Source organism: Manduca sexta, chromosome 7 (genome assembly GCF_014839805.1).
Source record: "Manduca sexta isolate Smith_Timp_Sample1 chromosome 7, JHU_Msex_v1.0, whole genome shotgun sequence".
Lineage (NCBI taxonomy): Eukaryota > Metazoa > Arthropoda > Insecta > Lepidoptera > Sphingidae > Manduca > Manduca sexta.
This window is the reverse complement of record NC_051121.1, coordinates 7,025,898-7,049,403: the sequence shown is the minus strand read 5'-3', so window position 1 is coordinate 7,049,403 and position 23,506 is coordinate 7,025,898. Positions and strand designations below refer to the sequence as shown.

Below are 23,506 nucleotides of genomic sequence, written 5' to 3'. Positions count from 1 at the left end.
ATCCTAAGCTGATAGTGAGTAGAAGATAAAACCTAAATATAGTTTTGCCCAACCTCAAATTCGAACCTAGTTCCGAGCGATGTCGTGCCACACACACAATACAGCAACGCCATCACTCACCTAGGCAGTCACAGATGCGAAATGAAGACGATTTTTTAAAAAAAATTATGCCAATTTTTTTTTGTAATTTTTGACCCTCAAAGGATTTAAACCTTCAATGGTCCCATTGATTCTTATAAGCAAAGGCTTTGATCCCAAAAAAAGTTTTTACATAAATTACCCATTTTTATTTTATTTTAATTATCTACTTACACTTTGTAGGTACACATGATATACAGGCGACCACGTATAGATATTAAGTATAATGAGGAATATTTCTTTAATAAGGAATATTTTTGGGGTTTAAACATTTGCAAAATGACCTAAAAATTAAGTACATTTATTTAAAAATATTCTTAAATCTTTCATATTTTCGCTCTTTAAGTAATAACAATTAGGTAATGTAGTTATCTATGTGTAATTATTAGGGTAATTAAGTAGTAACAAAATAATCATTTCAATAGATAGCATCTAATAAATAGCACATCGATACTTAGCCAATAAACGATTAGAGAAAAAAATATTAAAACAATAATCAATCAGCTTGAAGGTTACTTCTACAGAACAATACTCGAGGTTGCTCTACTACGGCGAAGAAAAAACGGATTTTATTCCATCTTCGTTACGCTCTGATATAATAGAAACATCATCAGTACACAGCAATTTGTAACGGTTCTGAGTAGCTAGTAATGGTTCACTTGATTTTTCTGTTGACTAAATACATAAATACTTTCAATGGTTGGAGGTTTTTTTTTTTGATAAGTACAGAAGAACAAGCAGATGGATGGCCTTCAAATAATTAATTTAACAGCCAACTAGGAACATACTACATAGCACTTAGAGTTGTTAATTTAGGAGAATATGGGAAAGGGCAGTATTATTTAAGTGTGCAGCGTTATACAAATCAAAAGACCTGAGCTGCCAACTCCATATAGAACCAAACCGATCATGCCAATTCATTTATGCCGCAGAGCAGATAGTATGCTGCGTGTATCAACTTATCTTGAAATTCTAAACATTATTGGTTAAACAGGCAGCTATCGTTTAAAATTCCATACCGTAATTGGTATAAAAATCACATCGTATCGATGGTACGCAGCAAATAAAATTAAACTGAAAATAATTACATAATCAGCTAATAATAAATTTATAATAGAACTATGGAACGTTGAATAAAATTGAGAGGCAGAGCAAGGCAAAAGAGTGACTGTTATTTTTTATCAATGTAGCTTTGACTAAGAATTCGATCAAGAAAAGCTGCGACCAAGAAATTCTAGGTCAAATTTGTATAGTCACTTGATCCACTGCCGCCTTAAGTATCCGAGAATATGCTTACACATGCAGTGTGCATTCCAAAGGATATTTAAAAAAGGCAAAATTAATTCAAAACAGACACAGAAAACGATCTCGAACGAGTGTCTATCCAGGATTTTGATTTTGAATACTATGGATAATATTATACCCGTAATAGATAAGTATTTATATTAATATAAAGAAAATCTTATAACCGCGCATACCATTTACTCAGGTACTTATTTATTTCTACGACCAAATCGGTCACGCATGCGTATGCGCACATTAAGTTGATAAGTAGGTCTCTACCGTTTTCCATGCTTCTGTTTACTATTTTAAGACGCGAATATATTGGAGCGTTCCTGTTAAAAATGTATTTTATATGTTTTTGCATAAATGAAACCCTAAACAATAAGTAACTATTGAAATCGCTGATTGAGTGATAATTTAGCATTGACGGTACATTTATATGGCTGAGGCAACAGTTAAAGTTTTTACGTGTCACATATACCGGTTCTAATATTTCATACACATCGCATGATCAAGGTTGGGGTTAAATGACATACATAATTTCGTAGGTCGTGAATTGAGTTGTATACATATATTGTTTATAAGACAAAAATAGGCCAATTGAGTTATAGGCACTTAGTGATGAGAAATTGACGACGAATTGAGTACCTAATAGCCTCCTCCTCTTTAGTGGGTTAAAAAATTGTAGAAGTACCAAAAATCTACATTTTATCATGGCATGCCGTGTCACGGTACCTATATTGTCAAAAGAATAAATTTTCGGATACCTACATATGTCTAAATTATTAAAATAAACCTTCTGCAAAATGTAAAATCAACAACGCCGAAATGGCTAAGATAAATAATTATCGAAATATAAACACTTTCAATCAATCACAATTCCGACTTCTCGGTTGTTACAATATCAGGGGGCAAGTGACGAAATACTTAGCTCTAAAGACTGCACTCCAGTGTTGCCAGAAGGTTACATTTCTTACATTTTTCGTTACTTTTGACCCCCTCGCGTAACATGTAAGTAATTTTTATATTTAAGGCAATTTTCGTAACTTTTGAGAACAACGAGATTTGTAATACAACATTTTTATTGTAAACAGTTTATGAACGCATTTCTATTCAACGCATCCAAATTGAACACGCCTAAAACTGGCGGGTCTAAAAAGTATTTCACTCCATATCACACTCAGAGATGGCTCGCCATGACAATATGAAACGTATCTTGCATATATTAAAACTTGATTTTGAGTGTGCGCGCGCACATTTCCTACTTCGCGAGTCCCCGCGGTTTCGCAGCTACAAAAATGCTTGCTCAAAAACGTGTAAATTAAAAAAAAACAATAATGTAACTTTTGCAGCAAAAATGTAACTTTTCAGGAAACGAAACGTAACTTACGACTCAAGGGCCCTGGCAACACTGCTGCACTCAGTTATTCAGTATTGTCCGACTACGACGCGCGTTAACGCGTGTGAAGTGCGCGCGTGCGATCATAAGTTCATTTTTTAAATTTGTTTGTGATTAAGAAAAAAAAATAAAATGGCGTGTCCAATGAGGTTAGTACCTTCTCGACTAACATTTAAATGTTTGTATAGAATAAGTTTTTTGCAGCAAATCATATTTTTTTTTATATTTTTAACTTTAAAAAAGCAAAGCAGTTTAGACTAGCAGACTATAGTATAGGAAGCATGAAAATTTGAAATTGGTAAAAGTGTTTATAAAATTTTCTTACATTAACAAATCCTGTGTAATATATTCTGCAATTTGCACAATAATGTTAATTTTTATAATTAAGTGCCTATACCGCAACCAGGAACGCATTCAATGTTATATCGAGGTTTGCCATTTTATGTTGAAGAAACAAAAGCTAAGTGAACCAAATTGTAAATGATATAGTGATTCTATAACAGTAAGATCTCAGGATTTTACGGGAATATGAACCACACGTTGGCTTTTTATTATTGTATTGTTTACTAAAATACGAATTCATATCATTACACCTTCGTATAACGCGTAAACAGTTAAAACAAATTATTGTTCATTCCGGTTCCAATCACACAATAGATCATTAAAAAAAGTTAAGCCTACAATATCCATTTATACTTCATAAAAACTCTGCTCATAGCACAAAGTCAAAGCCATAAAAAAATTATGGTCCAATGTAAAAAAGATCTATTATTTTCTCCTTTGTCTGTGACATTGTTCTATTATTTTCGGTGAAGTTTAATGGCGCCAGGATTCTTTTTTTGAATATTTCATCTCGTCTCAAATTTGTTGTCAGGTAACTGAGACTGACTAGGTACTGAGATTGCAGTTTTTATTTAAACGTGTTTCATAATACTCCTATACCTACTTACTATTCAATTCCATATTATTTTTAAAACAATAATATAATTTTTGTACACATAAGAAGTATTCCTATGAACATGAAAGCTGCAGTCTTCGGTCACGGACCCGATGTTCGCTTATAAAATATTTAAATAATTAATTAATGTTTGTATGATTTGTAATAGTTATTCTCTACCGCGATTGTTATCGATCCATATGGAATTGTAAAATTTGCGACAATATTTATATTCTTACTTAAGTAGGTGCAATAACTTTATTTAATACTAGCTTTTGCTCGCGGCTCCGCCCGCGTTATAAAGTTTTTCAGGCTAAAGTTTTCCGTAATAAAAGTAGTAGTTTCCCGGGAGCCTATGTTCTTCCCAGGGTCTCAAACTGTCTCCATACCAAATTTCATCTTAATACGTTGGGTAGTTTTTGAGTTTAACACGTTCAGACAGACAGATGCAGTGGAGGATTTTGTTTGATAATATATTTTTTAGAACTTTTTAAGAGGAACAATCCCGTCATACATCATTGTTGCATAACTCTAACCGTTTACGCAGCGCACGCAACGGAAGCTCTCGAAACTAATAAATTGTCCCCGTTTTTGCAACATGTTTCATTACTGCTCCGCTCCTATTGGTCATAGCGTGATGATATACAGCCTATAGTACTCCACAAATAAAGGGCTATCCAACACAAAACGAATTTTTCAGTTCAAACTGGTAGTTCCTGAGTTTAGCCATTACTGCTCCGCTCCTATTGGTCATAGCGTGATGATATATAACTTAGAGCACTCTACAAACAAAGGGCTATTCAACACAAAAAAAAAATTCAGTTCGAATCGGTAGTTCCTAAGATTAGCCATTACTGCTCCGCTCCTATTAGGTATAGCGTGATGATATATAGCATATAGCACTCTACGAACGAAGGGCTATCCAACGCAAAAAGATTTTTTCAGTTTGGACCGGTAGTTCCTGAGATTAGCCATTACTGCTCCGCTCCTATTGGGTATAGCGTGATGATATATAGCCTATAGCACTCCACGAACAAAGGGCTATCCAACGCAAAAAGAATTTTTCAGTTTGGACCGGTAGTTCTTGAGATTAGCCATTACTGCTCCGCTCCTATTGGGTATAGCGTGATGATATATAGCCTATAGCACTCCACGAACAAAGGGCTATCCAACGCAAAAATAATTTTTCAGTTTGGACTGGTAGTTCCTGAGATTAGCGCGTTCAAACAAACAAACAAACAAACAAACAAACTCTTCAGCTTTATATAATAGTATAGATGTAAGTAGGTATAAACAAAATTGAAATCTTGAAAGACATGCACGGATAATTGGATCACAATGCAAAACTTTCTACTTAATAAATATACCCCGACACAATAAAAACCTTCAAAAAGTGAAAAAATAAAATGTATTTATTCATCCTTTATTATAAGCACTTACCTACCTAATAATATTCCTAGGGGTCCCCGTGTCGCTAGACCGAATCTGGGACTAAGGTTATGAAAATATATTTTTTAAGGTTTTTATGTTTCGGGGATTATTTAAGTTATAAAAAATATATATTAAATAATATTGCTTGCCACCGCGGTGTATTGATTATTATTAATCTTATACCTAAGCATTAAGAGTTCAGTCGATTCTTCTGAGTCGAAACACACTATATCTGCCATACATTTTGAGGGGTTAGGTATCCCGCAGCTTATTTGTTACTGCAGCATTAGCCTAAGGCAAATCTAGACAATACTACCGAAGTAATAACATAACAAATTTCAAATCAATCGAAGATGAGAAAATATATACTCATAAATTATAACTAAGAACCGTTTCGACCACATCCTTTCAAACAATAAAACAGTATCAAAATCTGTCCATTTGTTTGTTAAGTATTTCTTTTGCTTACCTTAAACTTATTACACCCCTCTTTTTACGTCGAAGGGTAAAAACAGAGAACCTTTCTCTAACATTGGAACAAGGGTGCTGAATATATCGCCTACCACTTTAATCACATCAATCGTGCATGAGAACTAAACTGCACAAAAAAGGAATGATGAAACTCAACAAAAATTTCATCATTCGACCGTACCAAATACGTGCGGAAGTAATACGTGTGGAATTTTTATGTCGGGAATCGAATTTGTACGAGTATACCTACTCAATGGCAACTAGATTTGTAATAATAAAGATTTTTCATTTGATTTTCATTTGTAGGAACAATAAACGGTTACATATTAAGGAACATTAAAGACTTTTCTTAATTTTAAATGTATATAAATCATACAACCCACACCATTATCCACTTATTGACATAATATACAATTTAATACAATTATGAATATCTAGACTACTTTAAGTTGCATTCAGATGCCATATGTGTTTATGTTGTTTTTTGTTATGACAATTACGGCGTGTTCTAAAAGAAGTTAAGAGGCACTGGCCTACGTATGTGTTCATTAAACAAGTTATTGAATATCAAGTTAAAACGTATGTAGGTATAGCTAAAGTATATTTTTTAAGTCTTCTTTTGAGGTTTGATACCTTGGGAACGACGATCTTCTAATCTAAAACAATTTTTGATCAAGTGGGTAGTTAGCATTTAAAGGTTAGGTATCGTGTCGACTTCCGCTTTTTTCTAATGATTTTTTTATTATTAATAGGAACATCAACAGCTTACACATAACATACATTGGTTCGGTTTTTTTAGTATAGTACTGTTCTTATGTCCTTACCAAATAAAGATTTACTTGCCAACATTCACAAAAAAAACTCATTACGAACAAGCAGTAATATAACATTAAACCATAGAGTTAGACATTTTATCATTTTAAAACCACAATAAAAAATAGTATTGTATTTACATTTTTCTACTTTTCCAGTTTATCTTTCCAAAAGGCTTCAAATAGTGTGTGCTGAAGGCCCCCCACATGAACTAAATAGGCTAAAATATCTAAGTTTAATTAGCAAAATCTATTTTTATTTTATCTATAAAAACAGATTGACGCAACTGGTTATAATTTAGGCATGAATGACCATTATACCGCGTGATATTAATGTACTTAATTAAAAATATGATTTAATTATTACATTCCTTATCTTACATGTTATGATAATAAATAATACATCGTAAGTGGAAAAAAATGTCTAGCAAAAAAAATTAAAATAAACTATAATTACCATAAGTAACTTACTATGACTACTATTTTAATATTAGCTAAATCTTTCCTAAGGAAAATAAAACAAGGCACAATTAATTTATTTGTCAATACAAATTACACGTATAAACGAATTTGGACTACATCGGTCTATCATACGACTCATTTTGCATATTTAAGTCAAACAGCCAATGATTTAAGTACTGCGTCTCATAAACTAGTTTATCGAGTTCAGAAATTATTTTAATTATCAAAAACTCGACTGGTTTTTAAACATTCGTACTGATGTAATTCTTACTATAAGAGAAAGTTAATTTGTTAGATGAAGTTAAGTATTTACCTATTCATGGAATCTATTTATTTAATTATTAAATTCTTAAATCTATCGGAATAAACACAATCTAAATCAGTGACTGTAGAAGCTTTAAAATTGACTTAGAAATTCTTCACATATTGTGAATGGCCACTTATCATGGACAATAAACACGAATAATTAAAAAGGTAGCGTGGTTACACTTTTTTTTAATTTTTTTTTAATTACCTTTACCTATTTAATAGGCTAGTTTCCTATGTTTGTTTGCATATTATTGTATATGTAACAGAAAATGATACGAAAAAGAAATAATTTTGTAAAAACAGCATTAATTCGTTTTTAAATAAAGCAGTTATTCATATTTTAAATATTGTTGTGACCCAACCTGGAGGTGTGGTACAGTTATCGTGCTATGTCTTTCTCACGCAAGCAGGGGTATTGGCCAGTAACACTCTGTGACGTTACTGTTTGTTATCTATATCTATACTATTATATAAAGCTGAAGAGTTTGTTTGTTTGTTTGTTTGAACGCGCTAATCTCAGGAACTACCGGTCCAAACTGAAAAATTCTTTTTGCGTTGGATAGCCCTTTGTTTGTGGAGTGCTATAGGCTATATATCATCACGCTATACCCAATAGGAGCGGAGCAGTAATGTCTTATCTCAGGAACTACCGGTTCGAACTGAAAAGTTATTTTTGTGTTGGATAGCCCTTTATTCGTGGAGTGCTATAGGCTATATATCATCACGCTATACCCAATAGGAGCGGAGCAGTATTGTCTTATCTCAGGAACTACCGGTTCGAACTGAAAAATTCTTTTTGTGTTAGATAGCCCTGTGTTCGTGGAGTGCTATAGGCTATATATCATCACGCTATACCTAATAGGAGCGGAGCAGTAATGGCTAATCTTAGGAACTACCGATTCGAACTGAATTTTTTTTTTGTGTTGAATAGCCCTTTGTTTGTAGAGTGCTCTAAGTTATATATCATCACGCTATGACCAATAGGAGCGGAGCAGTAATGGCTAAACTCAGGAACTACCAGTTTGAACTGAAAAATTCGTTTTGTGTTGGATAGCCCTTTATTTGTGGAGTACTATAGGCTGTATATCATCACGCTATGACCAATAGGAGCGGAGCAGTAATGAAACATGTTGCAAAAACGGGGACAATTTATTAGTTTTGAGAGCTTCCGTTGCGTGCGCTGCGTAAACGGTTAGAGTTATGCAACAATGATGTATGACGGGATTGTTCCTCTTAAAAAGTTCTAAAAAATATATTATCAAACAAAATCCTCCACTGCATCTGTCTGTCTGAACGTGTTAAACTCAAAAACTACCCAACGTATTAAGATGAAATTTGGTATGGAGACAGTTTGAGACCCTGGGAAGAACATAGGCTCCCGGGAAACTACTACTTTTATAACGGAAAACTTTAGCCTGAAAAACTTTATAACGCGGGCGGAGCCGCGGGCAAAAGCTAGTTACTGATATTTGACAACTATCCATTCTACCAAATTTAAAAGCTAAGTAAGTTAATTATTATTTCGTGGATTTTAAATATACCTTTCCGTTATATTTTGGATATCAAAATTTTTTAATAAACGTATTTTAAAAAAGTAGTTTTTTACCCTATTATGTTACCACTGGAATAATTCACGGCGATGAGAAAACCAATGGGGCCTACGACTAGTATATGCAAACATAGTTGCAAATCTAGGATGTTTTTGTACACTTACGAGTGATTACAAAACAACCCAATTAACCTTTCGAGACTAAATATCCATCATCTACCTTCATTTTAACAAATAATTACTAGGAATTGGTATCTCTCACAGAGGGAAAAACATAGGATCCTCATTTACCTTACGTAGGTCTTAATCAAGGTAAATTTTACAGGTCAATAGTCGACGATTCGATGGGCCAGGACGGCACGCAGCTCGGCAATGAAGCGGGCATGCTGTACGGAGAATATCTGATGCTGGACAAACTGCTGTCCGCTCAGAGAATGCTCAGTGCAGAGTCGTCGAAACCAGTGCACGATGAACATCTTTTCATAATCACGCATCAAGGTAAGTAAGCTAATGCTAAGATAGACCTACTTTCAAAGCATAATAATAGTATTGTTTTTATTGTTACAAAGCGTATAATTATTGACAGTTACGATTTTCTCAAGGAGGTATTAAAATTTAGGAGCTAATTATAAATGAAAATATTTACAAAGTTTAAGACGTAGACATGTCTTAAAAGTTGTAAATTGTTTTAAGAAGGCGAACACACTATTCCCAATAATCATATCTTTGATAAGGTCAAGGAACAGCTCATTGAATAAAATATGATAGTGCGGAATTTATTGATAGTGCCAATTGATTTTTATTAAAGACAACACTGCTATTGACCTGTATATTGTTAAATTCTCTCGAAGCAGTATTGTAACCTCTGATAACTCTTCATGTTACACATTATATTTTAAAATTTAAGGCCGTTGGCCTAAGAACACGTACCGCAAAAGTCTAGGACCCTTACTTAATGAGCTCCAAAATTATGAAACCTTAATTAAGTTTTTATATAACAAAAACATCATAGTAAAACTAACTCTGTCCATATATACTACGAGGGTTTTAAGCTTTAATCTACTACGCTTACCCCATCCAGGTTGGCAAACGTCACAACTCACATATTTTCAAAATTCTTTTTAGATCATTCTCAAGTATTGAGGTGTCCTCATGGTGTTTTCTTTCACTGTTAAAACTAACAATAATTGATACCTAAATATATTTATAATATTCACACACACTTAAATAAATGACGCCGTGAAATACAAAAAATTCTTGGGTATTTTATCAACAATTCCATAACAACCCTGGATAGGCTAACACAGCCCCATGGGGTGAGTATATATACTCAGGCCACTCACCTATATCTGACCGGCATGTGTTTTGACGGCTGTATCTAATGACCCGGTACAAATAGTGCGGTTATCTAGCGACACGAATCAATCTTCAACCAACGATAGCAATAACCAGGCCTATGAAAACTTTAAGTAAACAAGTTAATTTACGACAACGCGTGATTATCACTCGTGCCGTGTAATGCTATTCGTGTCGGGATGAAATGATCGTCACAGAATCGAGTGCTTGGTCCCTACTCAATTCACTGCAATCATTATGCCATCGATAATAGCCTAGTTGGTTGTGGAGTGGACTGCCGAGACGAATGTCCGCAGATTCAAAACTAAAGGGCACACACCTTTGTCTTTTCTAAAATTATGTACTCTGTGAATTATCGCTTACTTTAATGGTAAAGGAATAAATCGTGAGGAAACCTGCATACTTGAGAAGGTCTCTATAGGAATTTCGAGGGTATGTGAAGTCTACCAATGCGCACTGGGCCAGCGTGGTAGACTAAGGCCTAAACCCTCTCAGTAGTAGAGGAGGCCCGCGGTCAACAGTGGGACAGTATATATTACAGGGCTGATATTATTTATTTATTTTATTTCGAATATTAGGCTATTGATGACAGTGTGTTTACCTCTTGAAGCTATTTACAGCTTACTCCAAAAAAATAATTAGGTATTTAATTGGATGTATTAATAACTTATTACTATTTTTTTCTGTTTTTTTTTACAATATGAAATAGTTAAGTACAATATATTGGCGGTTCACTTAAAAAATAATCATTATGGCAGAGAACCTACCTATTCGTACCGGCTCAAAGATGTGAACAATGTGATAATGTCATAAATCTCCAGAGCTCCTTTGCTAATGGCTCATTAGGATGTTGCCGGGAGATTATTTCTTTAACGCCTTTCGCGCATATTTGCACTGATATTCTTGTGTGGTAAAACTACGCCATCTTTATCCTTCAACAGACTAGCGCCCTAGAGGATTTCCCTATAAGAAAACGCAAGGCAAACATATGAAGTAGGATGTTACTTTCTATCGAGGCAGGTCTAAATCACAAAAGTTCTTTAAATGTTATGTACAACTCCTTTTATCATCTTAGGGATGAATTGTATTTCACTGATTCATGTCTTAAAATAACGAGGTATTCGTTATTGTAGCGTACGAGCTATGGTTCAAGCAGATTATCTTCGAAGTGGATTCGGTGCGTTCGTTACTCGACGTAGAAGGATTGGATGAAAGCCACACTATGGAAATTCTGAAGAGGCTTAACAGAGTCGTGCTTATATTGAAGGTAGGTGAAGACAACTTGATGTATTTCACAATATACATGCAATTTATATTATACTTATATGCAGTAGATAAAGGAATTGGGGATGCTCTCATCAACAATAAACTGAATTGAATAGTATAAGTAATGCAAGACAATTAATTTTCCGTTTATTATTATCAATGGTTAACATCGTATGCGAGCCGCATATCAGACAACAAAATTCCCTCGCTTATAATTATCGAAAAGCACTGCATAAAACGAATGAATGCTAAAGATACCGAAGAAGCTAGTATTGTAGTAGTGAAGTGTGTTTGGAGAATAAATTGACATCTGAACGACGCAGCGATTTATTGTCCAATTAAAGAGGTTCTCAGCACAGTATAGGGTGCGTTGCAAAATAGGTATAAAGTCAAAACAGTTACTTGAAATCTCCCAACTATCCGCATGAGGCTCATATAAAATTTGATAAAAACGTATGTTTACATACAGCTATCTGTTACGCACAAGACAGATAAGCTGGAGCCATGACTTATGACCCTGTAAACGCCGTGACACGTAATATTTTTATCTTCCGATTCTAACTGGTTATAATGCACAAACCGTGATCTATTATATGTTGCAATATAAATCATCTTTTTAATTGACGACAATGTTGACGCAAGAAGAATTCCAGCTTGTAGGAGGCTTTTTAGTGTTTGTTAAGTATGTCGTAGGCACTATTTAAATGTTTTTCCTTTTATACAAGATTAACAAAACCCAGACCTTATTAATCTTAGGGATATTCCTTTTGATGAGGTTTGAACGCGACTTTATATATTTTTAAACTTCCTTATACTTATATCTTGAATATTTGTCGACAAACAACTTAGTTAAAATCTACTGAGTAGACATCGCCAAAAAAGAAATATATTTATGAAAAAAACATTTTAATCGACTTAAAATTCATAAAGGGCTAGCTAATGCATTTTACTATCGATAAGTTCGTGTAACAGGTATGATACTTGTATATATTGGAAAATTGGAAGTCATTACACTCGGCAAATATCTAACTAAAGATAATACCGTAAAAATCGAGTGAATGTCAGTTATTTGACAAATAACTGAATGAAATTGGGTGTTTGTTGATTTATACTATGGGGTCAAGGATATCAAAATGGTCTCATTAAATAAACCAAGACGTAGTTGATGATTCCGTGTTCCGTATCAGGGCTAAATTAAAAAAATATATCTAAGTAGTTCAATATATGACTCTGTCCTCCTAAGATTAATTTTAATAGCAATAATTGCAAACTGTTTCTTGATTTACTGGTAAGTAGTAAAATCGCTGAACCTAGAAACCGACATTTTGCCCTTGAATTTCCAAACATTTTTACGTATCAAATTATTTTGAATATAAATAAATATCCTTCGACAAAATTTCTGTTTTTACGAAAAATGATTTATTGAGACTAAAGTAAGTATAAGTACCTATGTACTATGTGTATTGTTGGACTTTAATGCCAACAAAAAATCATAACATAAATTCTTGATACACTCAACGTTTGACGCTGCGCTTGGCAAAATATTTAAACAAACGTAATATGATGCAATTAGCTTACATTGCTAGATTAAAAACATTATTGATTAATCACCATTGTTTATAAAACAAAAAATATCATATGGAATTTTTTAAAAGAAACGAATTATTTTTATATTTACCGAAGTAATCAAAAACAATCCAAATCTTTTCCTATCTAACATTGAACCTTGACCGTGGAAAACAAAATGACGCTAATGGATTTCCAAACACGTAATATTTTGTAAATTAGATTTATAAAAAAATTGCAATAACTTTGTAACACGAGTCATTTTTATCTAGGTATAATAATGTACCTATTGTTTAATCTACTTCTCAATTAAAATTGATTAGTTTTTAATAGCTATAATTTTACATTTCTTATAATTAAACTCTTCAAGGCACTGCTAAAACATTGAAATCAGTCATAATTTGCTCCACTAGCTACTATCGACCATCTTAAAACCATACTTCAATTTGCATACTTGTTTACAATGTATCAGTGTGCAAATACCATGTCATTTCCTTTACGTTCTGTCACCTCCACGGCGGTGTCGTGTTTCAGTTCTACTTTCCATATCGCGAGCGCACTTTCACCACGGGGCTCATATTTATCTACCTATCGGGGCTGCAATGGTCAAAAAAATTATAATTATGAGCAATTCTAGGATAGTGGTGTAGATAGGTTGAAATACGGATACTGCCTAAGGACTGCAGATGTTTCTTTTTAATTTATCATGTCATTTTATACATGAAGACTCGCCAAGCTTCACCTCTCTTTGCCATAAAATGTGCGCTACCGTTGATTTTCCCTTAGGAGTAGAAGTGGTAGGAGTGGGGTACAGTTGTTAGTGACTGGTATAACTATATTCTCGTCAAGACTTCATATCATATTTTTTTTTTGTTTTGAATGATGAGACGCGCTTCCCGTTCGTCTCGTAGTAAACGATATGACCGCCCATAAACAGTGGAAACACTCCAATAAAAACATTACCCATGCAGTATTAAAAGCTAACGAGCAATTTGTTTTATTTAGTAAATTATTTTATTCTAAAGATATAAGCAAAAAATTTCCAATCTGCACACTATTAAGATTTCCAATAATGGACATTTTTATTCGGGCACGCCAAAGTGACCGCACTGTACCTGATGGAAGTCCGAGTGATATCGATAGATGATTATTCCTCGTCAGTCGACATTTACGCCAGCCTGTTTGCATCAACGCAAACGATAAATTATGACATTAATGTATACCTAGCTTTCTAAACTAAAGCTTCGCATGTTAATCTTTATGATTCTATCACGAATTATATTTTTTTTTCATATATTATCAAAAAGGATTTTGGTTCGCCCTAAGCCGAACTCTTTGATGATTTCAACAGTTTCACAATAATTATAAATTATAAATTAATAAATATGCACTATAGACAAAACTCTTTCCACAACCAGATAAGCGCATCTCTCATAGTTCGTGGAACTATTAAGTCCTGTCGTATACTGTTTGATAAACATGCAAAAATTCCATTAAATGTGTTCAGTAGCGATCTTAACTTATACGAGGCTCTTGGCGATAGATGTTTGCGAGGTCTTGTACCTGATAGCCGATGAAGGATAATGCATCACGAGCCCCTCGAAATTCGAAGAGTTGCCTCGTTTGTCGTCCCCTAAAACCATTGCTTGTGATATTTCTAATAGAAAAATTCTTCAACGATAAGCTGTCGAATATGGCTGGCTTTATTATTAACGTTTTATAACATGTGATAAAATAGTATGTAGAAATAACATATTTATGCTTGTTGTTAAACAAAAGTGATTGCTTCTTGTAATCATTATTGCATGGACAGTTGTGTAAATATTATTGGATATTAATTAATTGTATCTACTCGTTAAAACTAAATAAATCATGCATATCTAAATATAATATCACAGAATACATAGTTAAACATTACATATTCCCAGGATTTGGGGGGAAACTGGAACAAATATAGATTTTATTTGGACAGGGTAGCATGACTTCTATTTACCTACTTATCACCTTATGCAAAATCAATTATAAATAAAAGCTATACCTACGTAAGTGGATATACTGCAGCTCATATTTACTACGGAGACCAACAGCCATGATTTTTGTCATCAGAGACATGTAGTCTTCGGCAAAATGTTTGAAAGAAGGTACTTCAAAAGACTAGATATAAATCCAGTCTGCCGGAACCCTACTCTGAAAGAGTTTTTAACATATTTATTTGAATTCTTAGTTACTGGTGGATCAAGTCATGATCCTGGAAACGATGACACCTCTGGACTTTATGGACTTCAGGCACTACTTACGACCAGCGTCAGGCTTCCAGAGTCTGCAATTCCGACTATTGGAAAATAAGGTACTTAAATGACTTTTGAACTAGGTATTTAAAGTAGGTATACCAACTTTCCCTTAGCACTCTGTTAATATTTTTCCGGCACAAAATTCTCATGAATCGTAAAACTTTTGGAATAAAAGTAGCCTAATGATTGTCCTGCTATCTCTAAAAAAATGACGATAATTTATCTGTTTCTGAAAGGAAAACGACAAATCAACTAAGTAGGTAAAAACACATGTTCACATTCAATAACTCCAATATTATTCTCAGCTGGGTCTGAAACAAGCTCTACGGGTGAAGTATAATCAGAACTACCAAACGGTGTTTGGAGACGATCCTGAGGCAATGGAATCGTTACACAAGTAAGTTATTGACGAAAACTAAACGCATGACACTCTCATTATAAAAGTACTAGGTGTAGCACACAACTTCGCCCGCCTGAAAAGCCTTTGTCACCAATGTCCTTGAAACACTTTAGGACGCCAGCGCCATCCATTTAAAAAAAAATATATATTTCCTTGGGAGCAGATTACCGGGATAAAAAGTAGGCTATGTGTTAATCTAGGAAATGGTTTATCCGTATGCCAAACTTCATAAATATTACTGCGATTACTTCCAACATGCAAACAACCAAACATATTTTGCCGTATTATCGCGTTTATAATATAAGTAAGCTGTTAGGAAGTTATATAAGATGTATTTGTTCAAGTATATGACGCTGTGCTGCCTTAACGCTAAAATATAGTAATAATAAAACACTTACAAATGATGATTTTTTTAAAAGTAGTATAATGACAAACATACGTTATAATCAACATTCTAACATGACCTTTAAAACTACTTTTATTTTTAAGATCGGAACAAGAGCCCGCGTTATTAGCGCTAATAGAACGATGGTTAGAACGCACGCCGGGACTCAACACGCACGGATTCAACTTCTGGGGAAAATTCCAGGCGACCGTCAACAAAATGATCAAAGAAGATATAGAAGCGGCTTACGTAAGTATACGCAAACTACTTGTGCCTTATATAAAAAAAGGGATTAATGAAATAATTATATAAATATTTAATGGTAGTTAAGACTGAGCAACACTGGCAGTTTTTAATGACTTATGTTAGATATCCCACCATAATCCAATCAAGTAGGTAACTATTTTATCCTGAAATATCTTGGCTGTTTAAACTTAAAGCACCACAAAAATTAACGCATGTTATCACCAAAACACAATATAAATAGCATTGAACATTCTAGAATCTTTAAACGTGTTTTCCCAATTTACAGCGAGAGCCGAACGAGAATGTCCGCAAACACCGCCTTCAAGATGCAGAGAATCGTCGCGAGATATACCGCTCCATCTTCGATCCATCGGTCCATGACGCCCTTAGGTCTAGGGGAGAGAGGAGGTTTGTCAAGATCAAAATCTTTGGTGCCTAATGCGTATCCATTTTCAAAATTTGTAGTATCATAAGTGATCGATACATTCTAGCTCTAGATTAAGTCTTCCGGACAAATACTAGATACCTATTTCCAAAGCTTTGCACTTTTGAATGACGGGAAGAAGGTGGGGGAAGAAGAGATTCCGATTTAAACCTTTGGTGACCACGGATATTGGTATTTTACTTTAATGAGGGTTGAATGTTTCCATGGCAGTGACATTATAAAAAACTTCTGCTTCTTCTTCTTCTCTCAGGTTGTCGCACAAAGCCCTGCAAGGCGCTATCATGATCACGTTCTACCGCGACGAGCCTCGCTTCTCCCAACCGCATCAGCTGCTTACGTTACTCATGGACATCGACAGTCTCATCACCAAGTGGCGTTGTAAGTATTATTCTTTAAAGCTATAGACTTCTGGAGGCCAATAACTCAAGGTCTGCCCATGAACTACTTAACGGTTCCTCTGAAATTTTAGGTGGTTTTAACAATCATTTATCAAGTGGCTTCTATTTCTTTTCTTATTTCTGTACGGCAACTGCAAATGTCGAATAGCGAGAGATAATACATGTCCGACATTTATTCATTTGTCCTCAAAGATATTACTAAATATTAATACAGCCACCGGGCGTCAGTTACTTTCAGAACAAATTTCTTAGCTCAGCTTAAAGCATAGTAAATTCACGTCTAGAGACCAAAGAAGACCGTATTGTGTTTCATCTCCAAAACAATATTTTCATAGGACAATGTGTTATGTCCCTCGTTTGTTTCAGATAATCACGTGATCATGGTGCAGCGCATGATCGGGTCACAACAACTCGGCACTGGAGGCTCTTCGGGCTATCAATATCTTCGTTCTACTCTCAGGTAAACCTTTCGTGCCTAATAAATACCTACACAAGTTTATGGCCGAGATTAGTTACCTGCCTTTATTAAAACTCCGTGTAGAGCTAAAATATGCTACAGTGTGATGCTCAATGTATACACTTTTTCGGCGAATACTGATCATTGAATATACGGCAGATTTATATATTGCGGTGGTATAGGTACTAGCCTGTCTCATATCTTAGAGCCACTTGTGTAGGCCAAGGCGGCTCTAAGATATGAAAGACCTACCACCTGTAATGTGTTGGATTCCTTGTCGGAAAATTACATCCTTCGCCGCTGCAACCTTCCCTTTTATGTGGCCGTTGTAAAAGTAATAGTGGGATTCTAAATCCTAAAAATACAGTCTAAGAACATGAATATTGTTTACCAGTCCAACGCCATAAGCTTTCGTACATTTATTAATTTTATTTTCCTACAGTGACCGGTATAAGGTGTTCCTGGACTTGTTCAACTTATCAACATTCCTTCTGCCCCGCTCTCTTATACCACCACTGGATGAAGGGATGAAACGTAGCCTAAACCTCGCGTGGGGCGAGGTAAAAGAAAATGGTGAAAACGGAGACGCCGTCGAGAATGGTCTAGAAGCTTCTTTATAGAAGAGAAGAGTGTACAAGTGGTATAATTAAGTAACGAATAACGTATGATAAATCTTTGCATGCAATTGTACGATTTAAATTAAAGCTATGAATTTATTTGGATTTTTTATTATTTAAAACCTGATAAGTATCATAAAATTATAATTTATTTTGTGTATAAAGGGACAAACGTATAAAAATTTAAACAAAACACGAAGTGCCTTTCCCACTGTCATTTTTAATCGTAATGTTTGAAATAAATTTAACTTTTCAATAAGAATATTTTTATTATGTTTGAAAAATACAATATTTGTGAGAAGTCACTCGCAATAAAAGAAAGGAAATTTCAAAAGTAAAAAGGCTATACAAAATTAGCAGTAATAACTGTGTAATTATATTACGACAATAAGAAAACATATTAGTACGAAGAAAGAACACTTCAACTATTTTTTATACAAATGCAGTAGTACATAAGTAAGCACTTCGTATCATAATAATACATTTTTCATTTCAAAACCTATTTTATGAAACAAAAACAACAGGTTCGTGTGACTTTTCTGCTCCAAACTTATAAACCACAGAATGCTTATAAACTTCTCCTGGGTACAAAACAGCTCTCGGGAAGTTGGTATGATGTACTGCATCAGGGAAATTCTGGGTTTCAAGGCAGAAAGCCCCGTGTTTTCTATATCCGACACCATCTTTGCCAACAAGCGCTGCTTCACTGGGAGATGGTAAGAAGTTCGAAGTGTAGAACTGGACTCCTGGTTGATTGCTGTATACTTCTAAAAAGCGACCTGATGAGGGATGGACTACGCGTGACACGAAGTTCAGACCCTGGAAGTGTCATAATGAATAAATATTTAGTTTGGCAATTGTAAATCGATATAGGTATAATACCTTAGAAATTTCGAGGGAATGTGAAGTCTGCCTAAACCTTCATAAGTCCGGCGTGGTGAACTAAGGCCTAAACCTACTAAGTAGTAGAGGAGGATTAGTGTTTAAAATTTTAAGGAAATTTCTGTCGTGGTAGACAAACTAAATAATGATTGTGGCATAATTATTACGAATAATGACGACGATTGAACTTCATTCGAATCCCACCTTATCCTGATCTATGCCGGCACTTAATAATATCACAGAAATTATAATATAATTACGGAATATTATTATTAATTAAATTGCCTTACCTTATTGCCATAAGTAGAAACACAAAAGTTGTCATCAAACAGATTGTCTGCCCTGTTGATCACATCGCCTAGTTTTTTGGCGGCACGGAAATCGAACGGCGTACCTCCTACTTCCAAGAAACGTCCAGTGGGGATAGATTCCGAGGTGGTTTCAGTTATTCTGTAAGATAAAGCAAAAATGTAATTTGTCAAAACATAAAACAAAGGTAACGTTGATATTAGCATTTTCTTGTTTGTTGCCTTGCATTAATTTTCAACAGAGCCTCTTTTTTTGCTCATATAAGAGTAATTTAAAACCTAATCAGTTAATTTGTTATAGAGTGTTCTGCTAGAGGTAGCTAAACTGTTCTCCTGTGCCATATCATAAATGTTAGCTACATTTCTTGAGATTGTAAGTTAATAGAAACCAATAGAAATTTCTGATTATAATAAATCAAATTTTACTACACTTTCATAATTAAGTAGCTTATAGCTTTTAAATGCATAAGCAATCAACTTTATAATTTCCCGCTCTCTCTCTCTACCTAAATCCCAATCATAATAAGATGGACCCTATTTAATGATAATCACTTGTGTCAAAATATCATCATAACTTACTTGTCCGCGTTTATCACAAAAACGTGGTTATATAGCTCCTGAGCCCCACATTCGTGACCAGCTAGATTAAAGTACGAGTGGTTAGTCATGTTGACCACGGTCTTTTTGGTGGTGGTTGACTGGAACTCCACGTGGAAGGTATCATCATCCTTCACTTCGTAGGTAATGTTGGTGACCAGGTCCCCGGGGTAACCCTCGTCACCGTCTTTCGAGAAGTGGCTAAATATAACTTTGGTGCCGTCGATTACCGATTTCCAGTTTGCCTGAAAGATTTGAAACATTTATTTACTATTTTAACTTTGCCCGGAACATCAGTAAAGTATATAAAAGAACATAGTTCAAGCTGGATGTAATATTTTAATTGATGAACTCATTTTTATAATAATTATGGGACGGTGACAAGGACGTAGTGTAGGACACCCTGCAGCACGAAAGACGGCGACTTGGAAATGGCGGATGGATGCGATCGGATAGTTGATGCTCCCTCGAGGAAGCCTATGTTCCGCAGTAGATGGCGATAGGTTGATTGAGGTAATAAGGTCATAACCGTCAATTACAATCCCTTTAGAACACAACTTACCTTATCAAACCCAACAATGCCTCCATGCAGATGATCTTGTCCGACATTCTTAGCAAGAGTATAATGGACATCATCGATGGTAAATTTGGCTCCTCCAATCCTGTTAGCACAACGGCCCACAGCAGCTCCTAGATACGGTGTGTTTCTCGTCTGATATCCTTGTAGATCATCAAACCCTAGTACCACGTCGGCAGTTATTCCATTTTTATCTGGAACCTGGAATGTAGTAAGGAAATACATCAGTATCTTTCCATTGTGCATTTTTATATTAGCAATTGTGGCCAAGCTTGTTTTTATTCAATAAAATTTTGCGGCCAGCCCCTTCTTTCACAGTTTACATCTCTATGCCATATTGCCATAAAAGCATTAGGAATAAAGTATTTTTGGGTAGGGAATCGTCCTAGTCCCTGGACCAATTGAAATGTACGACTTAGGTACAATTCAATGCTATTCGCTAGATAATTTAGGATAAACTTGAAAGCATAATAGCAAAGACAGGAATCTAATTAAGATATGAACAGATAGACCTTAATGGACTGTACGATGGCCCCATAAGTTATAGCTGACAGAGAGAATCCGCTGAGAGTACGCCATGTATACTTCCACACAGTTTCGTTGTTATGTGTTCCGATCTCTTCTTTTATTAGTGTCACCATTTTTACTGAAATAACGATCAGTTATACGGGTCAGTCAAATATTTACATTCAAGTTCTGATATGAAATGCCGAGTTTTCTTTATGCTTAAGAGCTGAATAATAAATTTATAACTTAGTGAAATGTGCGTGATATATACAATAATTTCGTGTTTTAAATACCTACCCGCCATACGAAATTTAAAATTTCTTTTCCTAATAATTCTTGATACATATATAAATGGCTTGCTCTAGTTTAATATATGTTTTGGTTGATAAAAAAAGATCTTTACCTTAAATAAAATGACCTTAATTTCTCAGACGGCATTAACAAATTTTGGCGCTTTGGTGTGACTACTAGCAAAGTTTATCGCTCTAGAATCTACGCGACCAACTTACCAGTTTCGAGTCCCAGGTGAATGATTTCTCTGATTATTATTATTAGAACCCAGACAACCTAGTCTTATAAATGCGAAAGTTTGTAAAAATGTTTGGATGTTTGGTAGAGGTAAACACAGAAGCACATCGGATTTAGAAAAAAAATGGCATACAGATAGACCATGTCCTAGATTAACCTCGAAGGGATATGCAGAGGCGCAACTAGGGCAACCACTTTTCTGCAAGTATGTTCCATCCCATGATGTGACAGGGGGCGAGCCTATCGTGCCATATCGGGCACAAATTCCAGACATAACACATACGCTACTTTATATCCAGGTAATTTACTCATATGTTAACTAATGAATCTTTTAATATATTTTTAAAATAAATTACGCTAGCACCGTACAGGTGGCGCTATAAATCAGTGTGCGATTTAAAGACCTTTGCAGCGGAAGAGGCTATTCACGACGAGAAGCCGCGAGCAACTCCTGGTGTGTTATAAGTACGGGTTATAAGTAAGCGATAGAGATTAAAAAAAATATCTTCCTGGGAAAAGAGAATCCTTAGATCAAAAAAATGTTGAGGAACTAAATTAGCCTGGCCTTTCAAGAAATAAATGCACATAATAATACATTATTAAAAGTATCAAGTATTAACACTGTATCTATATCGAATTCAGTAGAAAATGCCCTAAATTATAATAAAATGACGAAGACTAACAACAGTTAATCAGTAAAATAAACTAATAGTAGTATATATAATAAAGAATAATTTAACAGTGCCGGCACTACCACTCGTATCACACAAATTATCACTTATTTTCGTGCAATATAATATTAAAATTATACAAACGGATAACGGAAACATAAACATTACAATATTATAAAAACAACGTCAATAAAATGATTACCTGATAAAGAAATTGTAGTGACGATCTTCCCCGTTCAATATCAGAAGCGGACTGATTGAAACAACTTTACGTAGCGTTTATAAACTCGAGTGAAGCTAGCCACAATTGATATGATGTTGACTAGAGTTCCCATAAATAGAAACATTGTATTTGAGACTTTTAGATACCAACGACAATTCATTTAATAAATAGGTACCACTGTAATTTGATAAAAGCCTATCGACTGACATCAAGTAATGACCTAACAGGAAACAAAAATGTCTATTCCGTAAGATTTTTTTTTTATATTCTAACCAAAACAATGAAAGCGGAAGCTTGTTGCTTGTTTACTTCCATTAGGGGGGTTGTAGTTCCTTTATTTAAGATATTTACGTACTTAAGGTTTTAACAAGCAGAGTTTTCTTCTAACAAGCCATAACAATGAGCATAGCTAGGAACCTGACTTTACGTTGACCTTTTTTTTATTGCTTCTCCCTCTAGCTGCTACCCTCCCGCCTCCCTCCTTTTTAATAAATCCGTAACTACGCTATTGCCAACAACATGCATTTTTGATACGAATATTTTCTGTATGCATCTCCTGCCTATGTTTAACGCGTGGCCCGTGTGTCTAATTGTAAAGTAATTTAAAGCATGATACGCGTCATATTTGGTTTTGAAAGGTAAGTTATCATTTGCATAAGCCCTGAAAGCACCACGACGCGACCATTATTTGATTCATTAAACTTATTGCACCAAATAATTACAGCGTCGCATATCTACAAAACACACAATTTGATCGAAGTGAAATAAGCCACGAGCAGTTATAGTTAATTTAACTCAAAAAATATAAAACAGGCATGAGGTACAGCCTGACCAGGGGCGTAGCTACCATCGTATCAGCCGTATCAGTAATACGGAGCCCCCTAGCTTTGGGGTCCCTCTAGGCCCATACCTACATTAAACTAAGCAGGCGCCCAAAAGTTCGCACTGCCCTGAAGAACCCCAAACAAATATAGACATAGGGCTCCTCCATGCC

General features: G+C 34.8%; 2 protein-coding genes across 2 annotated transcripts; one reads left to right on the top strand and one right to left on the bottom strand.

Moving 5' to 3' along the window:
- The first annotated feature begins 2,684 nt into the window (after positions 1-2,684).
- On the top strand, positions 2,685-18,318 carry LOC115442409 (tryptophan 2,3-dioxygenase). Its single transcript, XM_030167473.2, has 10 exons — positions 2,685-2,970; positions 9,118-9,290; positions 11,282-11,415; positions 15,205-15,327; positions 15,577-15,668; positions 16,161-16,305; positions 16,589-16,710; positions 16,998-17,125; positions 17,512-17,605; positions 18,045-18,318. The coding sequence occupies exons 1-10, from the start codon at positions 2,954-2,956 to the stop codon at positions 18,220-18,222; spliced, it is 1,206 nt and encodes a 401-aa protein (XP_030023333.1). The 5' UTR covers positions 2,685-2,953; the 3' UTR covers positions 18,223-18,318.
- A 150-nt stretch (positions 18,319-18,468) lies between these two features.
- Positions 18,469-22,599, bottom strand: LOC115442319 (galactose mutarotase). Its single transcript, XM_030167363.2, has 6 exons — positions 22,492-22,599; positions 21,096-21,229; positions 20,569-20,784; positions 19,989-20,251; positions 19,392-19,551; positions 18,469-19,038 (listed from the first exon to the last, which is right to left on the bottom strand). Exons 2-6 carry the CDS (start codon positions 21,222-21,224, stop codon positions 18,724-18,726), a joined length of 1,083 nt encoding a protein of 360 aa, XP_030023223.2. The 5' UTR covers positions 21,225-21,229; positions 22,492-22,599; the 3' UTR covers positions 18,469-18,723.
- Between the last annotated feature and the right edge of the window lie 907 nt (positions 22,600-23,506).